The 26,669-nt window shown below is 48.7% G+C and overlaps 1 protein-coding gene and 1 long non-coding RNA gene across 19 annotated transcripts in view; one reads left to right on the plus strand and one right to left on the minus strand.

The window, feature by feature from the left end:
• Afdn (afadin, adherens junction formation factor) overlaps positions 1-7,815 on the minus strand; it is a 118,588-nt gene extending 110,773 nt beyond the window's left edge. For 7 of the 18 annotated variants that reach the window (XM_090337821.1, XM_090337818.1, XM_090337820.1 and 4 more), the window contains exon 1: positions 7,666-7,813. In XM_090337821.1, coding sequence (XP_090193947.1) covers positions 7,666-7,770 — 105 coding nt within the window. In that variant the 5' untranslated portion in view covers positions 7,771-7,813. Of the gene's footprint in view, positions 1-7,665 lie in introns of all 18 variants that reach the window. The other 11 variants (XM_090337825.1, XM_090337814.1, XM_090337816.1 and 8 more) reach the window with 3 other exon arrangements.
• Positions 7,816-19,863: 12,048 nt separating this feature from the next.
• Positions 19,864-23,955, plus strand: LOC150059425 (uncharacterized). The gene is made up of 3 exons (XR_016536446.1): positions 19,864-20,506; positions 21,437-21,626; positions 21,717-23,955. It is a non-coding gene; the product is annotated as an uncharacterized LOC150059425 (long non-coding RNA).
• Positions 23,956-26,669: the final 2,714 nt, after the last annotated feature.

Here is a 26,669-nt window from a genome sequence, read left to right on the forward strand (position 1 = left end):
AAAATGATCTGGTTCTGCCTGCCTAGGGTCAGTTAGTTAAGTTGGAGACGTCTGAAATAAAATCAGTTCAAGCAAGTACCCAAAAGCAACTGGAGACAACCCTGGAGCCTCATCTCCCTCTGCAGCTAACCGCACATGCTTTCAGTCACAGAGGATTCCACAGGGTCACTCTAGTTGTAAGGCGGCCATATTACAAACTGTGATCAAGAACAATAAAAATCCAATTGTTTTCTATAAATAACACACTATTCTTTAATATAAATTTCTTCCAAGTACAAGTACAAAAATTTTGGTTATTTTTACAAGTATAAGTGAACTATCCAATTACAATCCTTCCAAATAATTTCATTGCTGATATACACGAGTACATTTGTAGGAACACAACTTCCATATTCCTCAACTTGTGGAAATGACTTATCTTAGGAAAATGGTGTCCACCTATGTGCTTATTTTCATTTCATTAAGTCCATTCATTCTCTAAATTACAATGTAATGACTTTCATGCTTTCATTGTTGCTACAATAAAATCTAAGCCTGACAATGTGAGATCAGCAAACAGACACACCACTTGCCACCTCCCAGCCTGCATAGGTCCAGTGAAGAATTCCTAGGACTAGGAGTTTGGATTTTCCTGATTTTGTAATATAGACATATACATAATGCGAAGTCTTGAGAAAGGCATCTGAATATGAACATGAAATTCATTTATGTGTCATAAACATTACATGTAAGTAGCCTGAAGGTATTTCATACACATTCTTTTTGTGTCTCAGTTGTGAATACAACCTGTCACACAAAATTAGATGTGAAATTTTCCACTTGTCACAGCATATTGCCACTCAAAGTATTTTGGATTTGATCATTTGGGGTTTTGTATTTTAGATTTGGGTGTTCAACCTATACTAAAGGTAGTAAATTTTAAAAGTCCACCTTTGACAACATGCACATACTATCAGCTTACTATCATTCACTATCACTGGAAACCTGCCCCGGCCTTTTCAGGCTTCATGAGAATGTCAGAGCTAGCCCACACTAACATATCCAAAACTACTAAAGACAAAGGATGGGACTGTACGGTGTGGAATGCTGCCTGCATCTTCCTTATGAGCCCAGACGTCAGATGATCAAACACATCAGACCCTTCGTACAGGCCTCGTCAATGTAAGAGCAGCACCAGAGTAATGGTAGAGAAGTTGTCTAGCGTGCACCAAGACCCAGATTGGATCATCAATACCACATACACAGTAAAAGCCCGAACTGGGGCTGTGGCTCACGTGGTAGAGCTCTAGCCTTGAGAAAGCCCAAGGACAGTGCTCAGGCCCTGAGTTCAAGCCCCAAGATTGGCAAAAAAAAAAAATCCAAAAGCAACCTAACATTTAATGTGTAGCAGTAATGCTTATCCCATCATATCTGCTTAAATAAATACCTAGCGCTATAAGCACAAACTTAAGATTCCCACCAATTTGGTACCATATCAGGATAGATTTTTGAATATAAAAGGCAATTTTTACTGATATTCTACTACAGATAATCACAATGGAAATTTAATCACAATGAAACATTTACATTTAATTAAGCTAACAGATGACACAAAATAAAATTATTTTTTCACTGACATAAGAGCAAACTGAAATTGGGCTGGATGCAGCTCCAATTAAAGATACATAAACATTAGATGAGCCATGCCTCAGACTGGTGGGAACATACACTTACATACTAAAGTGAAACTAGCTATCCATTACTACAACAATGGGATTTTTAAAGTTTATAACTGGCGAGTCTAATGACAATAAATAAAGGACAGAAGGAAGCAAAAAAGCCAGCCTGGTGTGGTGGTTAGGACCTGTAATCCCAGCACACAAGGAAGGTTGAGGCAGTCAGGCCAGCTTGAGACCCTGTCTCCAAAAACTACGAGAACAGGGAGGAGAGACGCCTAGGGATCCTGAACAGTACTCATACTTCATCCCGTTATCAGTCACCAGACCAAAAATAAGAGAGAAAGATTTTTCAGCAGTATGAAGGCTTCAAGATACAACTGCTGTCTTCCAAAAACAGTTTCAAGGGCTGGGAGTTTGGCCTAGTGGTAGAGTGCTTGCCTAGCAAAAAAATCAGTGTTAATCAAATCCTTTAATAAATAAAGATCTAAAGCTAAATGCTCAATTCCAAGTACTTTTTTTACATTTAAGTATAACCATTACACAAAACTAAACAAGAAATGAAAACATAAATCTTTATTGGCCTAACCAACAATTTTCAGTGTATTTCTTTAAAGGAGGTAATTCTAGTTTGTCAGGAGTAAAGGTATACACACAAAGCAAGTCCATCCACAAAAGGAAAACGACCATGAAAAGAGAGGGAAAGGAATTCCTGTCTGTGTGTGTGCTGAGGGGAGGGGTCAAACTCCAACCATAAGCCTCAGAGAAGTGTCGAGAGAGGGGGCAGACCTTCAAGTGGCTAGAGAGAAGCCCTCACCGGAGGAAGCCCTGGGAAGAATGGTGAGCAGGAAGCACTGTGACATCAAACAATTAGGAACCCTAAGGAAATAAAGGAAGACAAAGAGTAATATAAAGCTGTAAGACGGGCATATGAAATATAGGTTCCTGTAGTAATTAAAGTATTAATTCAACTCAACACGAATTTCTTGGTGATAAAATGTCAACACTACGTTTGGATGGTCAACTAAGCAACTCCAAAAGAACCTAGGACAGAAGTGAGGAAAGAGCTGAAAAATGACAGCACATATACTTTCAGGAAGCCCTTCTTTGATGCATAAATGCAAAGCTGAGAGGAAAGTCAGCCCTAGATAGGAGGATTTTTAAATACACCTAATTGTTTAAAGTAAATATAATCGAAAGAACTGAGTTTATCCTTTTTTCTAAACAAGAAAATTACAATACTATCAGCGGTTATCAAGCCAATCAAATGATTGGCTTGAAGTACTGTAGTTTCAAACTCTGATAGACAGTGAATACGTTACCCAAACAAGCAAAATATTATATTTTCAAATAGATTAGCCAAGTAAATAAATACAAGGCTTGAGATTTATTTGTGTAAATCAACTTCTACAGTTATTGGTTCAACATTTACAGAGCACCTAATAAGGACTACTGTAACTCTTAGATACTGTAGACAAAATTTTAAACAACTAATTTGCAATGATCTAATTGCAAATAACAATCATTAAATGGCTAAAACAGTCACAATTATGCTTACATAAAGCCAACTAAAACTACTGGCCCTGAAATATTAATTTAGAGACATATTAAGTTCACTTACATGGTAATAAAAAACATGACATATTAACTGTAAAGTTTAACTTTACAACTGAAACAATTTTGAAAGTACAAAAAAGCTCCTCTAAGAAACAAAATAGGAAATGTAAGCTAGCTAACTGTGTGATGGTATTGCTAGGCCAAATTAACATGGACATTTTGGAAAAATAATTCATTTCATTAGGAAAAGCTCCAAACACAACTCTACAGTTAATTCTTAAATTAGAACTCTTCAGAGAAAAGAAAAAGTAGCAAGAAATATATGCATTTAAGGGGCCGGGAGTTTGGCCTAGTGGTTAAAGTGCTTGCCTAGCATGCATGAAGACCCGGGTTCGATTCCTCGGTACCACATACATAGAAAAAAGCCGGAAGTGGTGATGAGGTTCAAGTGGTAGAGCTCTAGCCTTGAGAAAGTCCAAGGACAGTGCTCAGGCCCTGAGCTCAAGCACAGGACTGGCAAAAAAAAAAAAAAAAAAAAAAGAAATATATGCATTTAAAAAAAAAAACAGTAACAACAACGAAAAAAAAAAAGCAGGACTGTGAGCATCGCATAGAATGCTCATGCAGCATGCACAAAGCCCTGGGTTCAATTCCTCAGTACCACATACACAGAAAAAGCCAGAAGTGGCCCTGTGGCTCAAGTGGCAGAGCTCTAGCCCTGGGCAAAAAATGTCCAAGGAAGCCAGTGCAGTGGCTGTAATCCTAGCTACTCAGGAGGCTGAGACTGGATGATCACAGTTCAAAGCGAGCCAGGGCACTAAAGTCCATGAGACTTTTACCTCCAATTAACCACAAAAAAAAAACAGAAGTAGCACTGTGGCTCAGGGGTAAGGCAGTAGTCTTGAGCTGAAGAGCTCAGGGACAATGCCCAGGTCCAGAGTTCAAGTCCTGCAACCAACAACAACAACAACAAAAAACTGTCCAAGGACAGTACCCATGTCTGAGTTCAGCCCCAAAACTGGCACAAAAAAAAAAAAGAAAAAAAAAGCACCCGCACAGAAACTTTTCACCTGTAATATTCATATCTCTTAAGACAACAGTTTCAACTAGATGCTTAACAGAACTCAATTTAACCAATTACAATTTTTCTGATGAGTTGTTCAATTGCCCATTTTTAAAAGATGAAAGAATAAGTCATTCTCTATTACTAAATTGAAGGCTCCTTTTTTCAACTGGCCTTGAAAAATCTCTCAAAAAAATTTATTAAAGAATTTATGAACATTGATTTTTACATCATATTTCAAATGATGTATTTAACAAACAAGTATTCAAGAAGGGAATCTCTATTCAAAAAAAATTTTTTTTAATTAAAAAGCATCGATTCAAACAAAAAAAAAAACCAAAAGGATTATGTACCAAGATACTTTACATCCAAATTTTATCTTGGCATGAAAAGAAAAATGAGCTCGTTATTCTGAAAGACAACATATTCCTGCAACTAAATTGCTGCATGACACCTTTCAAAAGATGTGCTAGGAAGTCTATGAATGGATGCTTAACTACACAGTAGTAAATTTGCTTGCTAAAACCTAACTCATACAATCATTACAGAAGATGAGTTACGAATCCGGCATACCACCACCCATGCTTAGACTGGGAGCCTGAACCTAATAATTTATATTAGCACCGGTAAGGGTTGAGACTAACAGCTCTAGCCGTGTGGTGTGAACACAGAAAACGGGAAGGCAACGGGAAGGCAACTCTTCCCACGGCAGGAGAAACCAAGAAGCCAACAAGTCACGAAGCCAAGTGTTCAACAATATACATGATTTAGGAAGACTGAAAGGGGACTTAGATTCGACATCATGAGAACGGCCAAATGCTTTGGTGCCTAAACCTGGCATTTTGGCAAGCACTTTTCACTTTTGAACCCTATTTCAACCAATCAGAATACGGATGTGGGGTCACCTTCCCTCTCCAGTCCCCCACTCCCAAGCCTGAGGCACCGAGCACCAGACTGGGCAAGGGTGACCCCTCCCAGGCCCCGCCATGCCATCCATCCAGGCTCCCTCTCGCCCATGGTCAGCGCTAAAGGTCTGACCCCAGCCCTCCAGAGCCAGTGGCCTCACCTGCCACCCTCCCATCCCACAGACCAACTGGGGCTCAGGGACGCCGGGGATGGGGAGGGGCACAGGGACCCGGGCACAGGTGGGACCTGGGGTCATGGGGACACAGGTAAGCACAGGCAGGGACACAGGCAAGGACACAGGTATTGCCGGGTTACAGGGAGAAAGCCAGGAAACAGGTAGAGACCTGTGGTAGACACCTGGGACACAGGGAGAGACCTGTGGTAGACACCTGGACACAGGGAGAGACCCAGGACACGGGTAGAGATCCAGACACGGGTAGACACCTGTGGTAGACACCCGGGACACGGGGAGAGACCTGTGGTAGACACCTGAACACAGGGAGAGACCCAGGACACGGGTAGAGATCCAGACACGGGTAGACACCTGTGGTAGACACCTGGGACACGGGGAGAGACCTGTGGTAGACACCTGGACACAGGGAGAGACCCAGGACACGGGTAGAGATCCAGACACGGGTAGACACCTGTGGTAGACACCTGGGACATGGGGAGAGACCTGTGGTAGACACCTGGACACAGGGAGAGACCCAGGACACGGGTAGAGATCCAGACACGGGTAGACACCTGTGGTAGACACCTGGGACACGGGGAGAGACCTGTGGTAGACACCTGGACACAGGGAGAGACCCAGGACACGGGTAGAGATCCAGACACGGGTAGACACCTGTGGTAGACACCTGGGACATGGGGAGAGACCTGTGGTAGACACCTGAACACAGGGAGAGACCCAGGACACGGGTAGAGATCCAGACACGGGTAGACACCTGTGGTAGACACCTGGGACACAGGGAGAGACCTGTGGTAGACACCTGGACACAGGGAGAGACCCAGGACACGGGTAGAGATCCAGACACGGGTAGACACCTGTGGTAGACACCTGGGACATGGGGAGAGACCTGTGGTAGACACCTGGACACAGGGAGAGACCCAGGACACGGGTAGAGATCCAGACACGGGTAGACACCTGTGGTAGACACCTGGGACATGGGGAGAGACCTGTGGTAGACACCTGGACACAGGGAGAGAACCAGGACATGGTAGAGATCCAGACACGGGTAGACACCTGTGGTAGACACCCGGGACACGGGGAGAGACCTGTGGTAGACACCTGGACACAGGGAGAGACCCAGGACATGGTAGAGATCCAGACACGGGTAGACACCTGTGGTAGACACCCGGGACATGGGGAGAGACCTGTGGTAGACACCTGAACACAGGGAGAGACCCAGGACACGGGTAGAGATCCAGACACGGGTAGACACCTGTGGTAGACACCTGGGACATGGGGAGAGACCTGTGGTAGACACCTGGACACAGGGAGAGACCCAGGACACGGGTAGAGATCCAGACACGGGTAGACACCTGTGGTAGACACCTGGGACATGGGGAGAGACCTGTGGTAGACACCTGGACACAGGGAGAGACCCAGGACATGGTAGAGATCCAGACACGGGTAGACACCTGTGGTAGACACCCGGGACATGGGGAGAGACCTTTAGTAGAGACTTGTGGTAGAGACCCGGACACAGGTAGAGGACACCGGGAGAGACTCAGGACACGGGTAGACACCCGGGACGCAGGTGGACACCCAGGACATAGGTGGACACCCAAGACAAAGGTAGAGACCCGGGACGCAGGTAGAGACTGGGGACACAGGTAGAGACCTGGGACGCTGGCAGGGGCCTGGGATGCCGGCAGGGGCCCGGGACGCAGGTGGACACCCGGGACACGGGTAGAGACCGGGGACGCAGACAGGAAGCCGGGACGCGGCGGGCCGACGCCGGGACGCGGCCAGGCGAGGCTCCGGCAGAGGCGGAACCTCGGCACAGGTGGAACCTGGGGCACAGGTGGCGACAGGGCCGCCGCAGGACCGCAGGGCACGGGCTCGCCGAGCGCCCGGGCCCGCGGCCGGGCCGGGCCCCGCGCCGGCCTCCGGGCCGCCCAACGCGCCACCCAGGACCCCACCCCGCCCGAGGGCGGCGGCGGGCGGAGGGGTCGGCGGCGGAGGCCCGGCCAGGGGGCGGGAGGGGCGCGGTGAGCCGGCGGGCGGGCGGGCGGGCGGGGCGGCCGGGGGGGGGGGAAGGGGGGCGGCGGGCGGGGTCCGCGCCCCGCGGCGGGGCTCACCGCGAGGGGGAGGGGCGGCGGGAGGGCGGCGCGTGGCCGGCGGACCCCGCGCCCGCGCCCCGCGCCCCCTGGCCGGGCCTCCGCCGCCCGCGCCCCCCGCCCGCGCCCCGCGCCCCCCCAGCCCGCGCCCCGCGCCCCCCCCCGCCCGCCCGCCCGCGGCGGCGGCGGCGCCGCGCTCACCTCGGTCGGCTGGCTGATCTCGAACAGGTCCAGCCGGTTGGCGTTCCAGTGGTGGATGATGTCTGCCAGCTTCCGCCGCTCCTCGTCGCGGCCGCCCGCCGACATGGTCGCGGCCGCCGGCCGGGCCCGAGCTCCGCAGACCGCCTCGCCGCCGCCGCCTCGCCGCCGCCGCCGCCGCCGCGCGTCCCCCGCCGGGCTCGGCTCGCGTCCGGCCCGCGCCGCCTCAGCCCGCCTCAGCCCGCCTCAGCCCGCCTCAGCCCGCCTCAGCCGCGGCCGGTGCGCCGAGCGCCCCGCCCGCCGCCGTGCGCGCCCGCCGTGCGCGCCGCCGCGCCGCACCTCCGCCGTGCGCGCTGCCGCCGCCGCCGCACCTCCGCCGTGCGCGCCGCCGCCGCCGCACCTCCGCCGTGCGCGCGCGCGCGCACCTCCGCGCCCCTCGCGAGGTGCTGCTGCGCCGCCGGAGGCGGGGCCGGGCGGGGACGGCGCGGGCGGCCGCCGCGCGGGTCCGCCGGGCTCTCGCGGGTCCCGGCCCGCGTCTAGACGGGCGCCTCGCTCTCCCGGGAGCTCCTGGGCCCGGCGGGCGGCGCCGGGCCCCGAGGGTCGCAGCCAGCTTCCGACGTGCGGGCCGACCGAGACACGGACAGGTGGGTGCGGGCGGGCGGGCCGCGGGGAGGGGGCGGCCGGAGAGCCGCGGCGCCGCCCGGGCCCACGCCGCGCTCAGGACCCCGGGCCGGGCCCGGCCTGCGTGACGGGGCCCGTGCGCGTGGCCCGCGTGGGGCTCGGCGGCTCGGGAGGGCTTGGGTGGCCTTCTCCGTTGCCCCTCCTGCCCACCCCGGAGCAAACGCCGCCGGGCGCTGGGGCGGAGACGGCCGGACAGGACCGGGGCCAGACGGACAGGACCGGGGCCAGACGGACAGGACCGGGACCCGACGGACAGGACCGGGACCAGACGGGCAGGACCGGGGCCAGACGGACAGGACCGGGACCAGACGGACAGGACCGGGACCCGACGGACAGGACCGGGGCCAGACGGACAGGACCGGGACCCGACGGACAGGACCGGGACCAGACGGACAGGACCGGGACCAGACGGGCAGGACCGGGACCCGACGGACAGGACCGGGACCAGACGGACAGGACCGGGGCCAGACGGGCAGGACCGGGACCCGACGGACAGGACCGGGACCAGACGGGCAGGACCGGGGCCAGACGGGCAGGACCGGGACCAGACGGACAGGACCGGGGCCAGACGGGCAGGACCGGGACCAGACGGACAGGACCGGGACCAGACGGACAGGACCGGGGCCAGACGGACAGGACCGGGACCAGACGGACAGGACCGGGGCCAGACGGACAGGACCGGGACCAGACGGACAGGACCGGGGCCAGACGGACAGGACCGGGGCCAGACGGACAGGACCGGGACCAGACAGGACCGGGGCCAGACGGACAGGACCGGGACCAGACAGGACCGGGGCCAGACGGACAGGACCGGGACCAGACGGACAGGACCGGGCCAGACGGACAGGACCGGGCCAGACGGACAGGACCGGGGCCAGACTGACAGGACCGGGACCAGACGGACAGGACCCGGGCCAGACGGACAGGACCGGGGCCAGACGGACAGGACCGGGACCAGACAGGACCGGGGCCAGACGGACAGGACCGGGGCCAGACAGGACCGGGGCCAGACGGACAGGACCGGGACCAGACGGACAGGACCGGGGCCAGACGGACAGGACCGGGGCCAGACGGACAGGACCGGGGCCAGACAGGACCGGGACCAGACGGACAGGACCGGGGCCAGACGGACAGGACCGGGGCCAGACGGACAGGACCGGGACCGGACAGGACCGGGACCAGACAGGACCGGAGCCAGACAGGACCGGGACCAGATGGACAGGACTGGGACCAGACAGGACCGGGACCAGACAGGACCGGAGCCAGACAGGACCGGGACCAGATGGACAGGACTGGGACCAGACAGGACCGGGACCAGACGGACAGGACCGGGGCCAGACAGACAGGACCGGGACCGGACAGGACCGGGACCAGACAGGACCGGGACCGGACAGGACCGGGACCACACAGGCCCGGGTCCTCACAGGCCCGGGACCTCACAGGACTGGGACCAGACAGGACCGCTGGGCGTTTGTTCTTCCTGTCTGTTCCCCAGCACCGCACAGTTTTTCTCTGCCAGTTGGAGTCTGTTTTTCCTTGATGGGAAAGAAGGGAGTTGTGTCCTGGAGGCTGGGCTTTGTCTGGGCCGTCTCCGCCACAGCCCTAGCCCAGTGCAGGGACATAAGGACGGTTTTTAGCTGGGAGCCCGAGGTGTTGAACCCCTGCCAGGAGACACAAGCTCTTCAATGGACCCCTAGTCTCCCATCCCAAAGTTGCAGTGTGGTGGCTTGCAGAAAAGCATATGTGTGTCCCTGGCATCTTCGTGTTCCAGCTCGCTGCCCCCTTGTGCTGGTAAGCTCGGAGCTTGGCTGCCGAGGGCAGCATGGCGGTGGCAGACGGCTCAGCCCCTCTCTAGGCTCTGTGCGGGCCTTGCAGACCACCAGCCACATGTGAACCAGTGGCAGGAGCAGAGCTTCAGCTTGATGACCACAGGAGGGGCACTTAGGTGCTGAGGTCCACCGGGTGGAATTGCAGCCTCACCGCAGAGAGGATTGGGATTACTGGAGAATGAGGATGGGTTTTCTGGCTTTTCTCATACAAAATGCCTACCGTGCTGGCGGAAAGTCTGAAGCCAGCTGGGACTATATAGGCCAGCCTGGTAAACACCCAGGCTCAAAAGAGAGACACAAACAAAAGGCTCCAAGTAGTCATTACTATTGCTTTTTTAATTCATTAAAAATACCATTTGAAAGAGGATGAATATAGTTGGAATAGATAGTTTGTATGAAAATTGAATAAAGAAATCTGTTGAAAAAATGACACAAGTACATCAAATATTACGATGGTATGATCTAATGTTTCATAATATAATATATATTTCGTATAAGTAAACACTGTATTTATACTAAATATATACTATATTACTTTTATGCATAATATTAGCTTTTTCGGTGATTAATTGGAGATAAGAAGCTCATGGACTTTTTTTTTTTTTTGCCAGTCCTGCGCTTGAGCTCAGGGCCTGAGCACTGTCCTTGGACTTTCTCAAGGCTAGAGCTCTACCACTTGAGCCTCAGCACCACTTCCAGCTTTTTTCTATATATGTGGTACTGAGGAATCGAACCCGGGTCTTCATGCATGCTAGGCAAGCCCTTTAACCACTAGGCCAAACTCCCGGCCCCGCTCATGGACTTTTCTGCTCTTGTCGGTCTTTGGATCTCAGCTTCCTGAGTACCTAGGATTATAGGCATGAGCCAGTGTTGCCCACCTATTTAATGACCATTACATCATTTAATTTTCTAACCACCCCAGAATTCCACAGTTTAGTGCATTAATCAAATCTTGAAATTGTCTTACAACTTTTTTTAGTAGGTCAGTCGATTCAAAGGATGTTCTTTAAACAAAAACTAAAAGGACATGATAGATACACAACTAGTGAACTTCACTGGATAATTTATGCCCTTAGTAGTCTACAAGTCAAATCAGAAACGTGATTTCCATATATACACACACACTGCTTTACCTGATAGAAGCAGACCTTTCTACTCCACTTTCTTCATAAGTGGAGTATTTAGGTTACCTAACTCTATTAGGTCTACCTAATGGAGTTTTCAGGAAGAAAAGTTACAGCAGAAAGTAGCAATTTAGCTACTTAGTCATAGGGGTTTTTTTGGTTGTTTTGGTTTGGTTTGGTTTTGCCAGTCCTGGGACTTGAACCCAAGGTTTGAGCACTATCCTTGAGCTTTCTCAAGGCTTCCTTGATGCTAAACAAGCATTCTACCACTAGGCCAAACTCCTGGCTCCATAGATGTTTTTTTGTTTAAACAAAAACTAATCTTACCAACCCAGCAAGACATCTGTGTTATGATGCATTTTATAACTGAAGATGATGCTGGGGAAAATTTAAAGATACTAATCTTAAATCCATAAACAAGTAATCTACATGGAATGCAAAGAAAATGAATGTTTTATGGAAGGCATGAAAAGGGAATCACACCTTGAAAACCTTTTAACATGTGGGAGAATTGCTTTACGTTATGTTTATGCATGTGACAGGTTGAGTGAAAAATGGACCATTTATATTCTGAAAGTCATTTGTAACTATTAGGACTTAGTGGAATTGTGGGTCTGTGAGTCTTTGGCTTCTTTTTCCAGTCTTGCCTCTTCTTCCTTCTTTCCAGAAATCCCCCTGCCCCCTCAGCTCTCCAGAAGTCTGTGCCGCCTCTAGAGGGGGGAAGTGCAGTTTCAGCATATTAAATGTGCTCATGCCAGGTGCAGGAGGCTCAGGCCTCCCGAGCTGTCATCTCAGCTAATTAGAAGACTGAGATCTGAGGATTGTGGTTTGAAGCCAGTTTGGATAGGAAAGTCCATGAGACTCTTATCTCTAATTAATCAGCAAAAAGCCGGAAGTGGAGTTGTGGCATAAGTGATAGAGTGGGCAGCCCTTAGTGGAAGTTAAAAAAAAGTAAGAGCTTGAAGCCCTGAGTTCAGGCCCAGGTATGGCACAAAAACAGTAATAAAATAAGCACTGTCGTGGGCTTGAGGATCATCCGGGATCACTTGATGGGCAAGCACACAGCAGTCTCCAGAACCATGAGAAAAAAATTAGAAATCATTTAAAATGAAGTCAATTAACAGACCCAGTCTTCCATTAAAAAAAAAAAAAAAAAAAAAAAAGTGCCGTTGACATTTGAGTGAAAAGCTTGGCCTGAGGCCTTCTGCTGAGATGCTATGATTGTGCCATGAAGCACACTTACCACATGCCAGCCCTCAAGGGTGAGAGGTAAAGAGGAAAGGTGCTTGAAGCCGCCTAGAGCTGAACATTGCTGGGGACACACTTGGTGCTAGCTACAGCCCTTCAGCTCAAGATGCAGAGACTCGGAATCCTGGCAAGGCCGCTGCCCTTGCAGTTTCTGTCTCCAGAGCCTGGCCAGCCGTCAGGTTTGAGAACGGCTGACTGAGGATGTCCCAGTCCCGTCTGAACTGCAGACTGCATCACACTGTGTCACTTTTGCAGTCACACGTCTTACTCCTGGGTGAGACTGTTTTCGCCTGACACGGACATCAGCGTCCTGCACACACCCAGAGAAGGGAGCCCTGCCTGAGGAGCCATGTCCCCAGAAGTGAGTTCCATCTTGGGCACTATTTGTACAACAGGACGGACAGGACTGGGTAGCTCTGCACACCTCAGTGTTCTCATGTGAAAAACAAGGACGCCCATACATTGGCTGCCCTGTGAAGTGAAGCTTGTCAGTCCACCGGCAAGGGAGCGTTGCATTAAACGTTGACACCTCAAAGCAAGTCCAACACAGGGTAGCAGAGGGGAACAGTCCAGAAGTGCTCACACATAAGAAGTAAAGCAAAGGACAATGCTCTCCTAGGGCTGGGGGACAGAAGAGGAATGTCAGCACATACCACCCAGGCCACAGTCACCTGTGCATCCATCACCCTGTCTTCCCAGCACCAGTACAAAGATCCCAGCCGGGCCACCTGGCTCCAGGTTGGAATGTGTGCTCTGCGCCTTGTGCTGGGACTTCAGCCGAGGGCCCCACCCATGCGCGGTGTCACCCTCAGACCCCCTGCAGCGTGCTCTGGGGAGTTCTCCTTACACAACCCCTGTCTGTGTCCTATATTCCTTCCTGGGAGCCAGGCCGCCCCCTGCAGCTGGCAATTTGGGCAACACTGGCATTCTCCATCGCCTGTTTCCCTTGACTAATGGATGATGATGATCGCTTGATTGTAACATTCTTGTGTAAGAAGGAGCACAGCACGAGCATGTGACTTGATGACCACCTTTGTAACGCTCCCCTCCCCCATCCCTGCCCTCTGGTCCACTCCTTGCTGGGTGATCAACGCTGCCGCCGGACCTTCAGCATCACAGGCTACCTTGTCTTAGCTAGAGTGCCTATGAAGATACGATCATACCTGAAAGCTGGATCTCCACCCAGGGGTGGAACTGTGACTGCAGAGGTGCATGCACACACACGAGCAAATCATGCCAGGTTTCCTACGTGCCTGAGTCATTTTACGTTTTTATCCTAAGCTTCTGTTAGTATGAAATTGTATGTTATTTCTTCAGTCACATTTTTCCCATCCCTAGTGGAAATGACCATCTTTTCATGTACTTGCAGATTATCTGGATGTCCTGTTTTTGAGATATCTTCAAGTCTCTTGCTCTGTTTTTGTTGTTGTTAAATTGTCTCTTAATTCTTTGGAGGAACTATGAATATGTTTGGGATATAAACTCTTTTTGCCTTTTTAAAAGCACTATCACTTCATACTTGCCTTTTGCTGTATTTTTAATTAAATGTTGAGCTAGTGTTTTAAATTTTAATATCGTCTAATTATCTTTCCCTTTATGGAAATAATGCCTTTCTTTTATAGTCTATTTGAAACAGTTCCTCTACCCAAGATCCTTTTCTTGCAGTTTTCCCAGGTCCAATTCTTTGCTCCTTCACAGGAGAGAGACAATGTACCTAGCATAAACTTTTGGGTCTAGTTTCAGGGTGAGGCTCCATTCATATGCTTCGTGTTACTACTCTACCCTACTGAGTAGCGTGTTTTATAGAAATACATACACATACACACCTGTTCTGCAATGTGCTGCCTTTGCCATAAATAACTGAGGTGTGTCACTATCCAGACTAATGCTTCTGTTTCTTTGGCCTACTTATCTATTGTTCATAAACACTGCCCTGATTGCTGAAGCCTTACACCAAGTTTTGACGTCTAGTGCAGGAAATCCTCCTGTTCTTTTCATTAAACATTGTCTTGGCTCTTGGCTGTCATGTTTCCGTACAAGTTCTAGAATCAGCCTGTAATCAGGAAACCCTGATACAGTTTTTCTTGAGATAGCATTGCCTTTCTAGATCAGTTTGAGAATTGTACATGTATAATGACTTCTAACTCATTTCAGCTCCATGCACACGGTATATCCCCCACATAATGAGATCATCTTAAAATTTTCTCAGCAGTAGTATGACATTTTCTCCACATAGTCCTTGTGAATTTTTTAGAGTCTTTAATGTTTGACACTTTCTGTTCTTATAAAATATATCTAATATTTTCCTTCCCAGCTGTTTCTAGTGCATAGAAATACAATAAATTTTTTTAAACAATTTTGTTTCTAGCAACTTCCCTAAACTGTATTGACTTCTTAGTTCTGATCATTTTATCCACAGATATTAGCAACTTTATTGCCTCACCAAATATAACTTTGTTGCTCTGGTTATGACTGCTGGTTTAAAGGATACTGAATCCATGTAGTGACATATCACCATTCACCATCCTAGTTTCAAATAAAAAGACATTAGCATTTCACTATTAAAATTTTACATTCCTCCAATGTAATAATAAGTCCATTCCTGCCTTTAAAAACCCCTATTTGTTGGGGCCTGGAGCGTAGTCTAGTGGTAGAATGCATGAAGCCATGGGTTTGATTCCTCAATACCACATACACGCACAAAAGCCAGAAGTGGTGCTGTGGCTCAAGTGGTAGAGCGCTAGCCTTGAGAAAGTCCAAGGACAGTGCTCGGGCCTTGAGTTCAAGCCCCAGGACCAGCCAAAAAAAAAAAAAAAGCCCTCTTTATTGTGATAATGAAATAACACTTTATTCCCAGTTGTCTAAAAGGGCTTTTTTTGGTTGTTTTGTGTGTGTGTGTGTGTGTGTGCGCGTGCGTGTATTGATTTGTTTTGATTTGATATTGTCATGGGGCTTGAACTTTGGCCTGGGTGCTGTCCCTGAGCTCTTCAGCTTAAGGCTACTTCCCTACCCTTGAGCCACAGCCCCACTTCCCTTATTCTAGTGATTAATTGTAGATAAATTGTATTGTATTGCCAGGGCTGGTCTCAACTGTGATCCTTAGATCCCAGCCTCCTGAGTACCTAGGATTACAGGTGTGAGCCACCACTCTGCTAAGAGGATTTTTTTTTAAATCATAAATGGATTTAAATCTTTTCCCTTTATCAATAATGATATAATTACAGTATTTCCTCATTTTATAATGTTAATGTGCTGCACCTAGAATGAGCCCAAAATTTTGTGATGTTGTTTTTTATATATTAATCTTACTGATTTGCTAATCTTTATAAAAATATACATCCATATGTTTAAAAAAGAATTTTTCTTTTTTGTAATATCCTTGTTCGTATTGATGCCAAAGTTGCACTGGTCTCATAAACTTTTTTAGCATAGAACTATTCAGTTGCCAAGCTGTGGAATCAGCTCAGGTGTTCAACAATCAGTGAATGGATGGACAAAACGTGTATAACTCAGCTCTAAAGAATGCGATGTTTGTTTGCAGTAAAATGGATGGAACTGGAGATCATAATGTTGAACAAGATAAGCCAGGCTCAAAAAGCCACAGATCACGTGTTCCTATGTGGACTCTAGACCTAAGATGATGGATGACAGCGATGAAAACGACAACAGGACAGGAGTGCAAAAGGGTGTGAGTGGGAGGAGGAGGAGGAGGAGGAGGAGGAGGAGGAGGAGGAGGAGGAGGAGGAGGAGGAGATTCTCTGGGCATGAAGAGAATTAAAGGTAGCTAATGAAACTCACCAAATCCTATCTGTGAAGGAGGAGCAGAGAGGAATGAGGAAATGTAACAGAGGTGAGCTTGCTCAAAACATACTATGTGCAGCTGTGGAATTACCACAGTGAAACCTCCTTGTACTATGAATGTGTGCTGGTAAAAATATTTAAGCTAGGCACTAGTGACTCATGACTATAATTCTAGCTACACCGGAGACCAGGATATGAAGATCACAGTTTTGAAGTTTCCCAGGCAGAGTAAGTCTAGGAAACTCTTGATCTTCAATAAACTACTCAGATAAAGCCAGAAGCAGTGCTGTGGCTAAAGTAGTAGAGCACTATCTTTGAGCGCCAAGAGGCCTAGAGACAATGCCCAGGTCCCGAATTCAAGCTCCAGAACCAGCAAAAAAAGAAATCCCTGAAATGTATAATACGTATATCTGAGGAAGTGCTCCCTTTCTCTAGCCCGTGGTATTTCTTTCTTTTTCTTGTGTTGCCAGTACTGAGGCTAGAACTCAGGGCCTGGACACTGTACCTGAGCTGCTTTCGCCAAGACTAGCCCAGCACCACTGCCAGTCTTTTCTGTGTATGAGGTACTGAGTAATCAAACCCAGCGGTTCATGCATGCTAGACAAGCACTCTTCACTAAGCTACATTCCCAACCCTCCCTGATAATTCTTACTCTATTTAAACCTGTAGACTTGTAGACTTTTACTGGGCCTGAGTCTATATTGGGAGCTTTTTGTAAATTGTCAGGATTCTGTAGTATAAATGCAATAGAGCTGCTCTTCTGTATTTTGGGGAGTTACCGGCCAGCTTCCCTTCCAATATCCTCCCATCCTCAGCTCAGGCAGCCATAATGACCTTTTCTCTACTTTCATGCTTTTCTGGAGATGCCAGCATGCCAGTAACAAGCATCATAAACTAGACAGTCTTTTGTAATTGACTTCCTTCACTTAGCATGTTTTCAACATTCATCCGTGTTACAGAACAAGCTTATTTTAAATTGAAAATAAAACAAGCAGTAGATGTAGCTTTTCCTATGCAGTATGCTGGCTGTATGGCAGTGAACATTCTCAGTTTCTTTTGCTAAAAGGAAAAACATAAAGACATGAAGGACAGTATTACTTGCATAATAAATATTTTTTTTTTTTGCCAGTCCTGGGCTTGATATCAGGGCCTGAGCACTGTCCTTGGACTTTCTCAAGGCTAGAGCTCTACCGCTTGAGCCTCAGCACCACTTCTGGCTTTTTTTTTTCTATGTATGTGGTACCGAGGAATCGAATCCAGGTCTTCATGCCTGCTAGGCAAGCACTCTACCACTAGGCCAAACTCCCAGCCCCATAATAAATATTTCTAACATGCTTGTTCAGTTAATGGGAAAATTGTTCCTAATTTGTTCAACAGAATGTTTAAAAATAAAATAAACTATTTGCATAATGCAGTGACGTGAGTTAGAGATGCAGTATAAATTGGGTGAAGTGGACCATACCTGTGACACCAGAGCTTAGACTCAGGCAGCCTGGGGTATACAGCAAGACAGCCACAAACAGAAAAAGTGGAGCCGCTGGCCTCTGCTGGCGGCAGTCCTCTCTCCTGAGGAGGCTGAGGTCTGAGGATCACAGTTCAAAGCCAGCCCTGGCAAGAAAGTCTGTGAGACTTATCTCCAACTAACCACCAAAAGCCTGGAAGTGGTACTGTGGCCCACAGTGGTAGAATACTAAGCCTTGAGCAAAAGAGCTCAAGTTCAAGCCACAAGCTCAACAACAACAACAAAAATAGAATACTGTATAGCACATCTTCTTTATAGAATTAAGAATGTAAAACTTTCCAGCCAATATAAGGTTTACAATTTAGAAATATTCATGTCTGAGTTTTTGTGACCTAGCAAAATTCTGTTTCTGCCTGGAGGAAAATATTTCCACAGCATGTAAGCAGGGCAAGGGAGAAAAACACAGGACCATGAAACGCCGTCTGGATAGTGTCCCATCCCGTGGTGCACACTCCTTAAGTGTGCAAGCGTCTCTAAAAGAGACGGGCTTACTATGAGGCCTAGGCTGGCATGAGCTCTTGATCCTCTTGGTCTGCCTCCTGACTACTGAGATTACAGGTGTAAACCGCCACTCGTGGTCCAAATACACTAGCTAGTATGCATGAAGATCGGAGAAAAAAGCTCCACCTTTTGTGTACCCACAGGGGAGCTACAGCAAATGTCACAGGCTTATGTGAAGTGGTTTCCTGCTGTGGTTTCATCCTCTCTAAGTGGTTAGATTTAAGCAAAGATGCGGTACTGTTTTCTTCCTGTCCCTTTCCTAGACATTTTGTTTTAGCATTTTCACTCCCCACGTTTTTTCTGAGTGAGTACATAGATGTTATAAATGCTTTAAAAGTAAAGAGCTAATCAACATTGAGAACAAAACCGTGCATTTCAATTGTAATAAAGTCTTTCCATGTCTAGACAGAATCTTCGGATTTAAATGTAATTTTTTTCAAAAAATAGTGTATCCTGGTAAGAAATCTCTATAGGAACATACTCAAACCAAAGACTTTAGAATCCTAATTTATCTTTTTATTAGATCACCCAATTGTCAACATTTTATGAATATTGGCACTGGCTTTCCAAGAAGAAAGCCCTGCTTGGCCCTGCCTTCCAGAATTGGGACCAGACACACTGACGTGAATGTGAGAAAGTTTACAGAGTTAAAGATAATAAGTCTATTGTGGAAAACTTTTCATCTCCAATGTGCTGGCAGGGGTAAATTCAGGACTTGTGGTAATAATGCATTTGGTCTGCTGCTGGGGTTTTATGAGCTTGAGGCGGCTGACCCCCTTCTGACCTGTCTCCTGGTCTGTAGGAAGTGGAATGAGATTGCTTCCCCTGGAAGAGAGTCTTCTGCCAAGGGCAGGGCAGACAGCTCTCGTCTGTACTGGGCTGGTGGAGGAGTGCAGCAGTTGGATGGGACTCACTCCACCCTCTGGGGCAAAGGTCACATTCTTTTGCACCCTGGTGTACAGACTAAGGTATCCTGTGTGGACACCGCTGTGACACAACCTCGGGATGTTGTGTGTCATGCAGCCAGCGTGAGACATCGACAGGCTCCAGGCCTTGCCCATGTGGCACCGCAGTGTAGTGGCCCGGTGTCTGGGACCCCCGAGTTCTAGAGTACAGACACAGCTTCAAGTGACTGAAAAATGGCACTTTGGCAAAAGATAGCCCCGCAAAAATGCCTTCCTTCTCCAGATGAGCAAGGTGAATTCACAGGGGGGCGGTCACAGAGAAGACCCTGGTTGTCTTCTTACAAACACGTGTATGTTGGCGTGTGGTATAACATTTTAAGCCTGCACTCGTGCATGAGTGTTTAGTCCATCATTCAGAAGGCTCTAAACACGCACACTGGGGAAAATGCAGATGCTGTCCATCCCCTTGGCGCTTGTCACATGGAGCCAGTCAGCATGTGGGGTTTTGGTTATAGTTTCCAACTACCCACCGAAACATGAACAGAAGTTAACAATACATTGAAAACATTGACTTTTTTTTTTCTAGTTTCATGTCGGAAGAAGACCTTGGGCATGCATATCTGCCACCTGAGGATGTGTCCCTAGAGCACAAGAGGTGACCAGCTCCAAGTTGGAGGAATAAAAGAAGAAAACTATTTTGAATAAAGCTCTGAAAATTGTTATTTTCATCTCCAGAAACACAAGGCCAGCAGTCAAAGCCATGTCACATTGTTTAGAGTCTTCTTCACCTTTTCCTGGCACCCTCTTGACACTGTCATTTTAGTCCCAAGAAGAACAGGCTGTGTTTTCTTCACTCACACCTGATGGCCCTGATCCTGTCCTCAAGGCCTGGCTCGCCCCATCTCCCCTGGGGCAGGAGGTTAGCATGCTTACAGATGTGCCGAGGCAAGAGGTGCCAGAACCGTCAGAAGGATACAGAGCTCTTTCCATACTTCCAGCCCACAACCGAGCCTCGCCCAGAGACTAGGAGCCCCGCTCTGTGCCATGCAAACCTGCAGAGCTTTCCGTTGACCCTCACAACCTCACCAGCCCCGCTTCCTGCTAGCCCTACTGGCATCTTGACATTTCCAGCCCCTTGCTGCCTCATTCCTTCTGCCTGGCCAGCTCTGTCACCCACAAGAGCCTCATTCCATGGGCAGGAAGGAAACTCCAAGTGCAGGAAGAGAACCAGAGGTAACCAGTGGGATGGAGGAGCTGTGACCTAAGCTGTGAGCAGGGCGGGGAGGGCTTTGATGCGGCCCCTTGCGAAGGGTAGACGGGGAGTCCCCGCACAGGAAGGGCAGGTGGGAGAAGAGAGCCAGCCCGTGTGGGAGACAGCCCGTGTGGGAACCGCACCCAGGGGCATGGAGGGACTTGTGCAAGGCTGCTTCTCCACAGTAAGTGGAAGGTTTTCCTTTTCTCTACCTGTGGGCCAGTGAGGAGTCCAGCAGGAGGGAGGCAGAAGTCCAGCACGTGGAAGGTGCTGTGCTAATGGCCCGAGCGGTGGCTGTGGGGACCAGTCAGGAGAGGGAGACTGACTTCAGTCATCTGACACTAGCTGACAATTGACATAAAGAACAGCGGTGACTCTTGTATGTGATTTAAAGTTTAAAGCAGGGAAAATTATTTAACTTGTGTATTCATATATTACAGATCCTACACATAATTAGTATAAAAATTATTGATGATATAAACGAATGACCTACCTTACATTCTTTTTTTGGGGGGGGGGGGGGCAGTCCTAGGCTTGAGCTCAAGGCCTGAGCACTTTCCTTGGATTTTCCCAAGGCTAGAGCTCTACCACTGAGCCACAGCACCACTTCTGTATGTGGTACCAAGGAATCGTCTGCATGCTAGGCAAGCACTCTACCACTAGGCCAAACTCCTGGTCCCACCTTACATTCTTTTTGAATGCAACCTTCAAAATCCAGATAGGAGTCGTAAACTTAAAACCCTGCTCAGCTAGTTACAGCATAATCTAGCTGTTGAAGGGGTTTGTTCCTCAGTGGTCTTCTGCCCTGTTGTGTACACATGTGAGGAAAGCTGTAGCCTAGCCCCGTGTCAGCAGCCTGGGAGTCCTTCCTCCAGGGGCTGTGCTCTCACTCCTGCTTTCCTTCTCCGCAGCTTCGGTCCCTGGTCTTCCCCAGCCGGTGTTTCCTGGTCCAGCACGTAAGCTTCTCTAGGACCGTGCCGTCCCTCCCTCGTGTGCTGAGTGCCTGCTGCGGGCTCCATTAGCAATCTGGAAGCCAGGAGTGCTGACTTGTCCAGGCACAGCTGCACTGGCCATAATTACCAGGCTGGCCCTGATTCTGAGGTAAATATAGGAGGTTTTCCTTCCATTATAATTTAGGGAAATTCATCTCAGAAAACGCTACCTTTATTAACATGATAGTTTTGTTTCTAGAAACAAAGTCGCTTCTCTGGATCTCTGTTGAAAGGAGGAAGAGGCCTGGTATTTAGTGCAGTGCAATTTGCAAGGCATCTTCCCTTTCTTCCTTCCGGGAACCCTTCAATTCTGTCAAAGGACCATCGCTGCTTCCTTCCATTGTACAGAAATGCCAGAAACAGGCAGAGACTGTTTAAAAAATAACTCATTTTTGCTAGTTATGGTCATCCTCACCTGTAATCCCAGCACTCGAGAGGGTAAAGACAGGAGAATCTTAAAATCAGTGCCAACCTGAGCCATCTAGTGAGTTCCAGGTACCTGAACTATGTATAGTAGAAACAAAAACAAGACAAAGGGAAAAAAGCTTTGTTGTCTTCAAAAAAAAAGTGGATTTTGTTTTAACATGATAATAACTAATTAGATCAAACTACCAGATACCTGGCATGATACAGAGCAGGCCAAGAGCATCGTTCACTGCTTCTCTTTCTCCTGGCATGAGACATCCACTGCTTCTTTATTGGAGGCCAAGAGTCCAGGCCCTTCAAGGTGACATATCCTTCGAAACTCTCCCCTGGACTGTGTCACTGCCATGCTGCAGTCACTTGAGAAGTGAAGGGATTCTTCGGATATTTCAGTCAGGGTTTATGTTCTTTGGTATTTTCCAGAAATTTTCAGAATGGCTTCAAGTCTCCGCTTATAGTTGCATGACAAAAGTCACTCTTTCTTGTGTAGCATAGAACACAGCCCCCTTTTTTGCTCTTTCCTCTAATAACAAGGAAATATGCTCATTAACATACCATGCTACATGTTCATTAACATTCATTAATAACTGTTTACTAACTTGACATACATACTGTGCCCACTGTGGCCTGTGCTGGCCTCAAACCCCGGATTCTACCTCCTGAACATTTGCCGGTGGTTGCTGACAGATATCTAAATAATGGGGATTGTCATTCCAGCTCCCGCCAGCCTTGCTGGTCAGAACCCTTTGTCTCCAAAGCCTCTGTGGTCTGTAGGTTTCCTTGGTAACAGCATCACAGGCCTCTGGGAGGGTAGAGGGGAAGATAGTGAAGGAGTCACAAATCAGAAGCGTCGCCCCTCTTGAGGGTGGTGGCTGGAATAAGCCCCTTGAGAGGCCCCCTGTGAACAGAAGGGGCCAGCAGAAACCCCGGGGCCGGGATTCAGCGTCCAGGCCCAGAATTCACTCCAGCAGAATTTTGCCTTGGGGAAAGTTTTGCAATTGCTTATGAAATGAAGTCGGGAGGATTTAGAGGAACAGTATGTCCGGAAGATGCTATGAAGTAGGTCCCTCCTCATTCCCTTATTTTCCTAACTTTACCTCTGCCCCTCTTGTCTGGATGGTAACGACTTCCTATTCCTTTTTTAATCCTCCCAAAGAGACTTCCTGAGTGGGAGCTAGTGGTAGAACAGAGGACTACCCGAGAGAGCTGCACTTCCTGTTTGTGTGGTCAGTTCGTCCTCCTGCTTGCACCCCGGGTTTGTTGGTGGTGCCGGTGGGTGGAGAAGAGCCCGAGCGGAGGAGGCGGCTAGGAAGGGGAGGGCTGGAGAGGCGGGGACATGGGCCCAGGCCTTTTGTGGGTGATCTCCTACGTCCCTTAGAAGCTCCCTACCTTTGAGAACCACGTGTACAGACAGATGTCTTCAGTCGTCCTAAGAGGACTGTCCCGGGAGCCGTTGCCTTCGTGCACTGCTGTGGTCCAGGCAGAAGGCTGGACGGGGCAGCCTTGATGACTGCTAGCAGGTCTGGTGTAAATGGGTCCGACGTGGTCCTGACTGGCAGCAGAGGTGCAGAATGCTCCCCTTACTTCCCCAGCTTGGACTGCCTCCTTCCTGTAAGAAGGTATGCGGGGGCACCCTCCACAGGGGCCCCCAGTGCCTGGGGGTGCAGTGCTCCCTGTCACTGCACTTCACACAAAACTGTCAAGCCGCATACGCATCTTGGCTTGCTTTGCTTTGCCACGGCGTAATGCCACAGACTGGGCACTGGAGCTGGCAGTCCTCGGTGCTAGCACTGAGTGAGAGCCACGTCTCAGTGCCAAGGCCGCAGCCCCGCCAAACAAAGCCACTGGTACTAGCTCGGGCTCCCCCCTCGGGAACCCACCAATCCTGTTCACCTCCCCAAAGCTCTGCCACCAAACTACCGTCAACATGGGGACTGAGGAATCATTCTCCCAACATAAGGATTTTGTGGGGAAATGCGCAAACCATAGAAATAAAGGAGGAGCATTTCACAAAATGAGTCATTGATTGTCTAGTTTTGAATGCTGTGCTTTAAGATAATGCAGTTGATGAGAAATACGTCAGTGTTTTCCTCACAGGAAGCTGATCCATAGCCGGACTCAGTGGTAGTCACCTGACACAAGCCCGTGTCCCAAGGCGATGACGATCTCTGGCCTGGCTGTGAAGATACATTTTCTGCTTGAAGCGTTGCTGACAGTTTTCAAAGGGTTAAGGATAAATGAGTCTGTCCTCGTGGCCCCAGGAAAAGGAAGAAAAGTGCTCAGGGCTCCTTGCCTCCCTCATTGCACATGGCCAGACATCCCATGATCCATGGCTCAGCATTCCCGCCCCTGGAGCACAAGGTGAGCTAAGAGGACTTGTTCCGTCCTCAGGGACTCAGTCAGAGCTCTCCAGAGCCACTATTACCCTGATATTAACCGGACTGGGACGGTGCTAACCTTTGATTCCTTCTTGACATGGCCGTTTTCAAAGGATTAAAGGGAAACACACCAATGTGACGTGTTGGCTGCTTGGATTTGGCCTTGACAGCCACTCCAGTGTCCGTGGGTCAGTCATGACACCTGAAGAGCAAGAGCTGTGGTGGTTCTTGACGGTCAACCTGATTGGACTGAGGAGTACCTAGGGTGATTGGTAACGACAAGGGTGTTCTCTCTGCCTCCTGGCCACTGTGAGGGGAGTGCTGTGCCCCACCGCACCCTCTCCTGAAAGACAAACCCTCTCAGGTGCCAAACACATCTCCCCTGCAGTGGTTCTGTGGGGCCTCTGTCAGAGCAATGACAGAACTAGCCTGGTGGGAAGGGGTGGGGGAAATGGGGAAGGATGAGAGGAGTAAAGGGGAGTGGAGGAGGGGGGGGGAGGGGGAGGAGGGGGAGGAAGAGGAGGAGGAAGAGAGAGAGGAGGAAGAGGAGGAGAGAGGAGGAGGAGAGAGGAGGAAGAGGAGGAGGAGGAGGTAGATAAAGGAAGAGCAGTGGGGGCCTGGTATTCCCACCTCCCCTGAGCCTGAGGCAGAAGCTTGGACCCATGATTTCACCACAAATTCTTGGTGCTAACACTGAAAGCACAGTCATTTGAATGTCTGGTTTGCGGTTCTGGAGGCTGATAGCCCATGGTCCGTCAGCCAGGAGTGGAGGTGTCCCTGGGGCCTGCTCTTGTCCTGTAGGCCGACATCTTCCTGCTGTGTGCTGACAGTACCTCTTCTCTGAGCACTGTGAGGAGACAGCAGCTGCCTGGCGTCACAAAATCAGGCCCCCAACCCCTACGACCTCATTTAGCTTGTTGGGCACCAGTGGCTCACACCTAGGAGGCTGAGAGCTAATGGTCCTGGTTCAAAGCAGCCCTGCCAGGAAAGCCTTGGGACTCTTATCTCCACCTAACCACCAAAAAGCCCGGAGTAGAGCTGTGGCTCAAGTGGTAGACCACTGGCCTTAGGCAAAGAAGCTAAGGGACAGTACCCTGGCCCTGAGTTCAAGCCCCAGGAGACACACACACACACACACACACACACACACACACACACCACATTTAGCCTCAGTTACCTTCTTAAAGGTCTTAATTCCAAATACAATAGGGGCTTCACCAGAGATTTTTTTTTTTTTATGGGGACAATGCGGGGAGGGACACAGAATTTAGTTCATACTAACTATTAAGTAGAAACTTCTAGATTGTTCCTGGAATTTCCGAAGAACTTTTCCACAAAGCCTATAAAACATATCCTTTTTGATATAAAAAGCCAAGAACAGCACAACACAAAACAGCTCCATGGAAAGCCTTGAACATCCAAATTCAGAACTGCATTGTTCAGATATTTTAAATTTTGGATTCAACTTGCTAAAACATAAGCATAGAAATCCTATTCTGTAACTTATCTCCTTTTATTCATGTATACTCTCATTTATTAAATTCAAAAAATAAAATTACATTTCTCTTCATGTGGTGTAATTCAACTTTTTAGTGAATTAGATGCACAATGCTCCTATTACTCTAAATTAATGAGATGTGATTACTTTAATTCTGTATGAAAGTAGATAATTGGAGGAAATGTATCTATGCACAAGACATTGTTATAATCATGACGATTGTTTGCCTGAATCCTCTTATTCTGCAAATGTGGACTGAGCACAAAAGGGTTGAACAATGTGCTCAAAGCCCACGCTTTTGTCCATAAATATTTATTAAGGATAAGCCTAATGATCATGAATGCCTGAGTTTAGACCCCCAGGATAGGAAAAAAAAAAGAGATGAATGTGCCGTCAACTCATATACTGGCGTGTTGAATTGAAACTCCTTTGCACAAGGACTTAAAGATAATTTTGTCGGGATAATGTATAGAGGGGTTACAGTTACATTCATCAGGTAGCAGGTGCATTACTTCTCACACATTGATAGCCCTTCTCATGTTTTTGTCCCCGTTTCCTTCCCCTCAGCCCCTCCCGATCATCTTGTTTTCCTCCCTTCCCTTTCCTATTTCAAATAAACAAATAAATGTATATACAGTATACCAGGTAACAAAGTCAGATACAGTAACAATATGAGATTAACTTAATTTTTTTATAGTACTGGGGCTTTGAACTCTGTACCCTGGTGCTTGCTGTTCTGTACCACTGAGCTACTGCTGGACAGCAAGATAATTTTTAAATTATATTTAAAAAAAAGAAGATCGTGGGGCCTGGAGTTTGGACTAGTGGTATAGTGTTTGCCTAGCATGTGTGA

This window comes from Megascapheus bottae, chromosome 8, assembly GCF_031878675.1.
Source record: "Megascapheus bottae isolate mThoBot1 chromosome 8, mThoBot2.hap1, whole genome shotgun sequence".
Classification (NCBI taxonomy): Eukaryota; Metazoa; Chordata; class Mammalia; order Rodentia; family Geomyidae; genus Megascapheus; species Megascapheus bottae.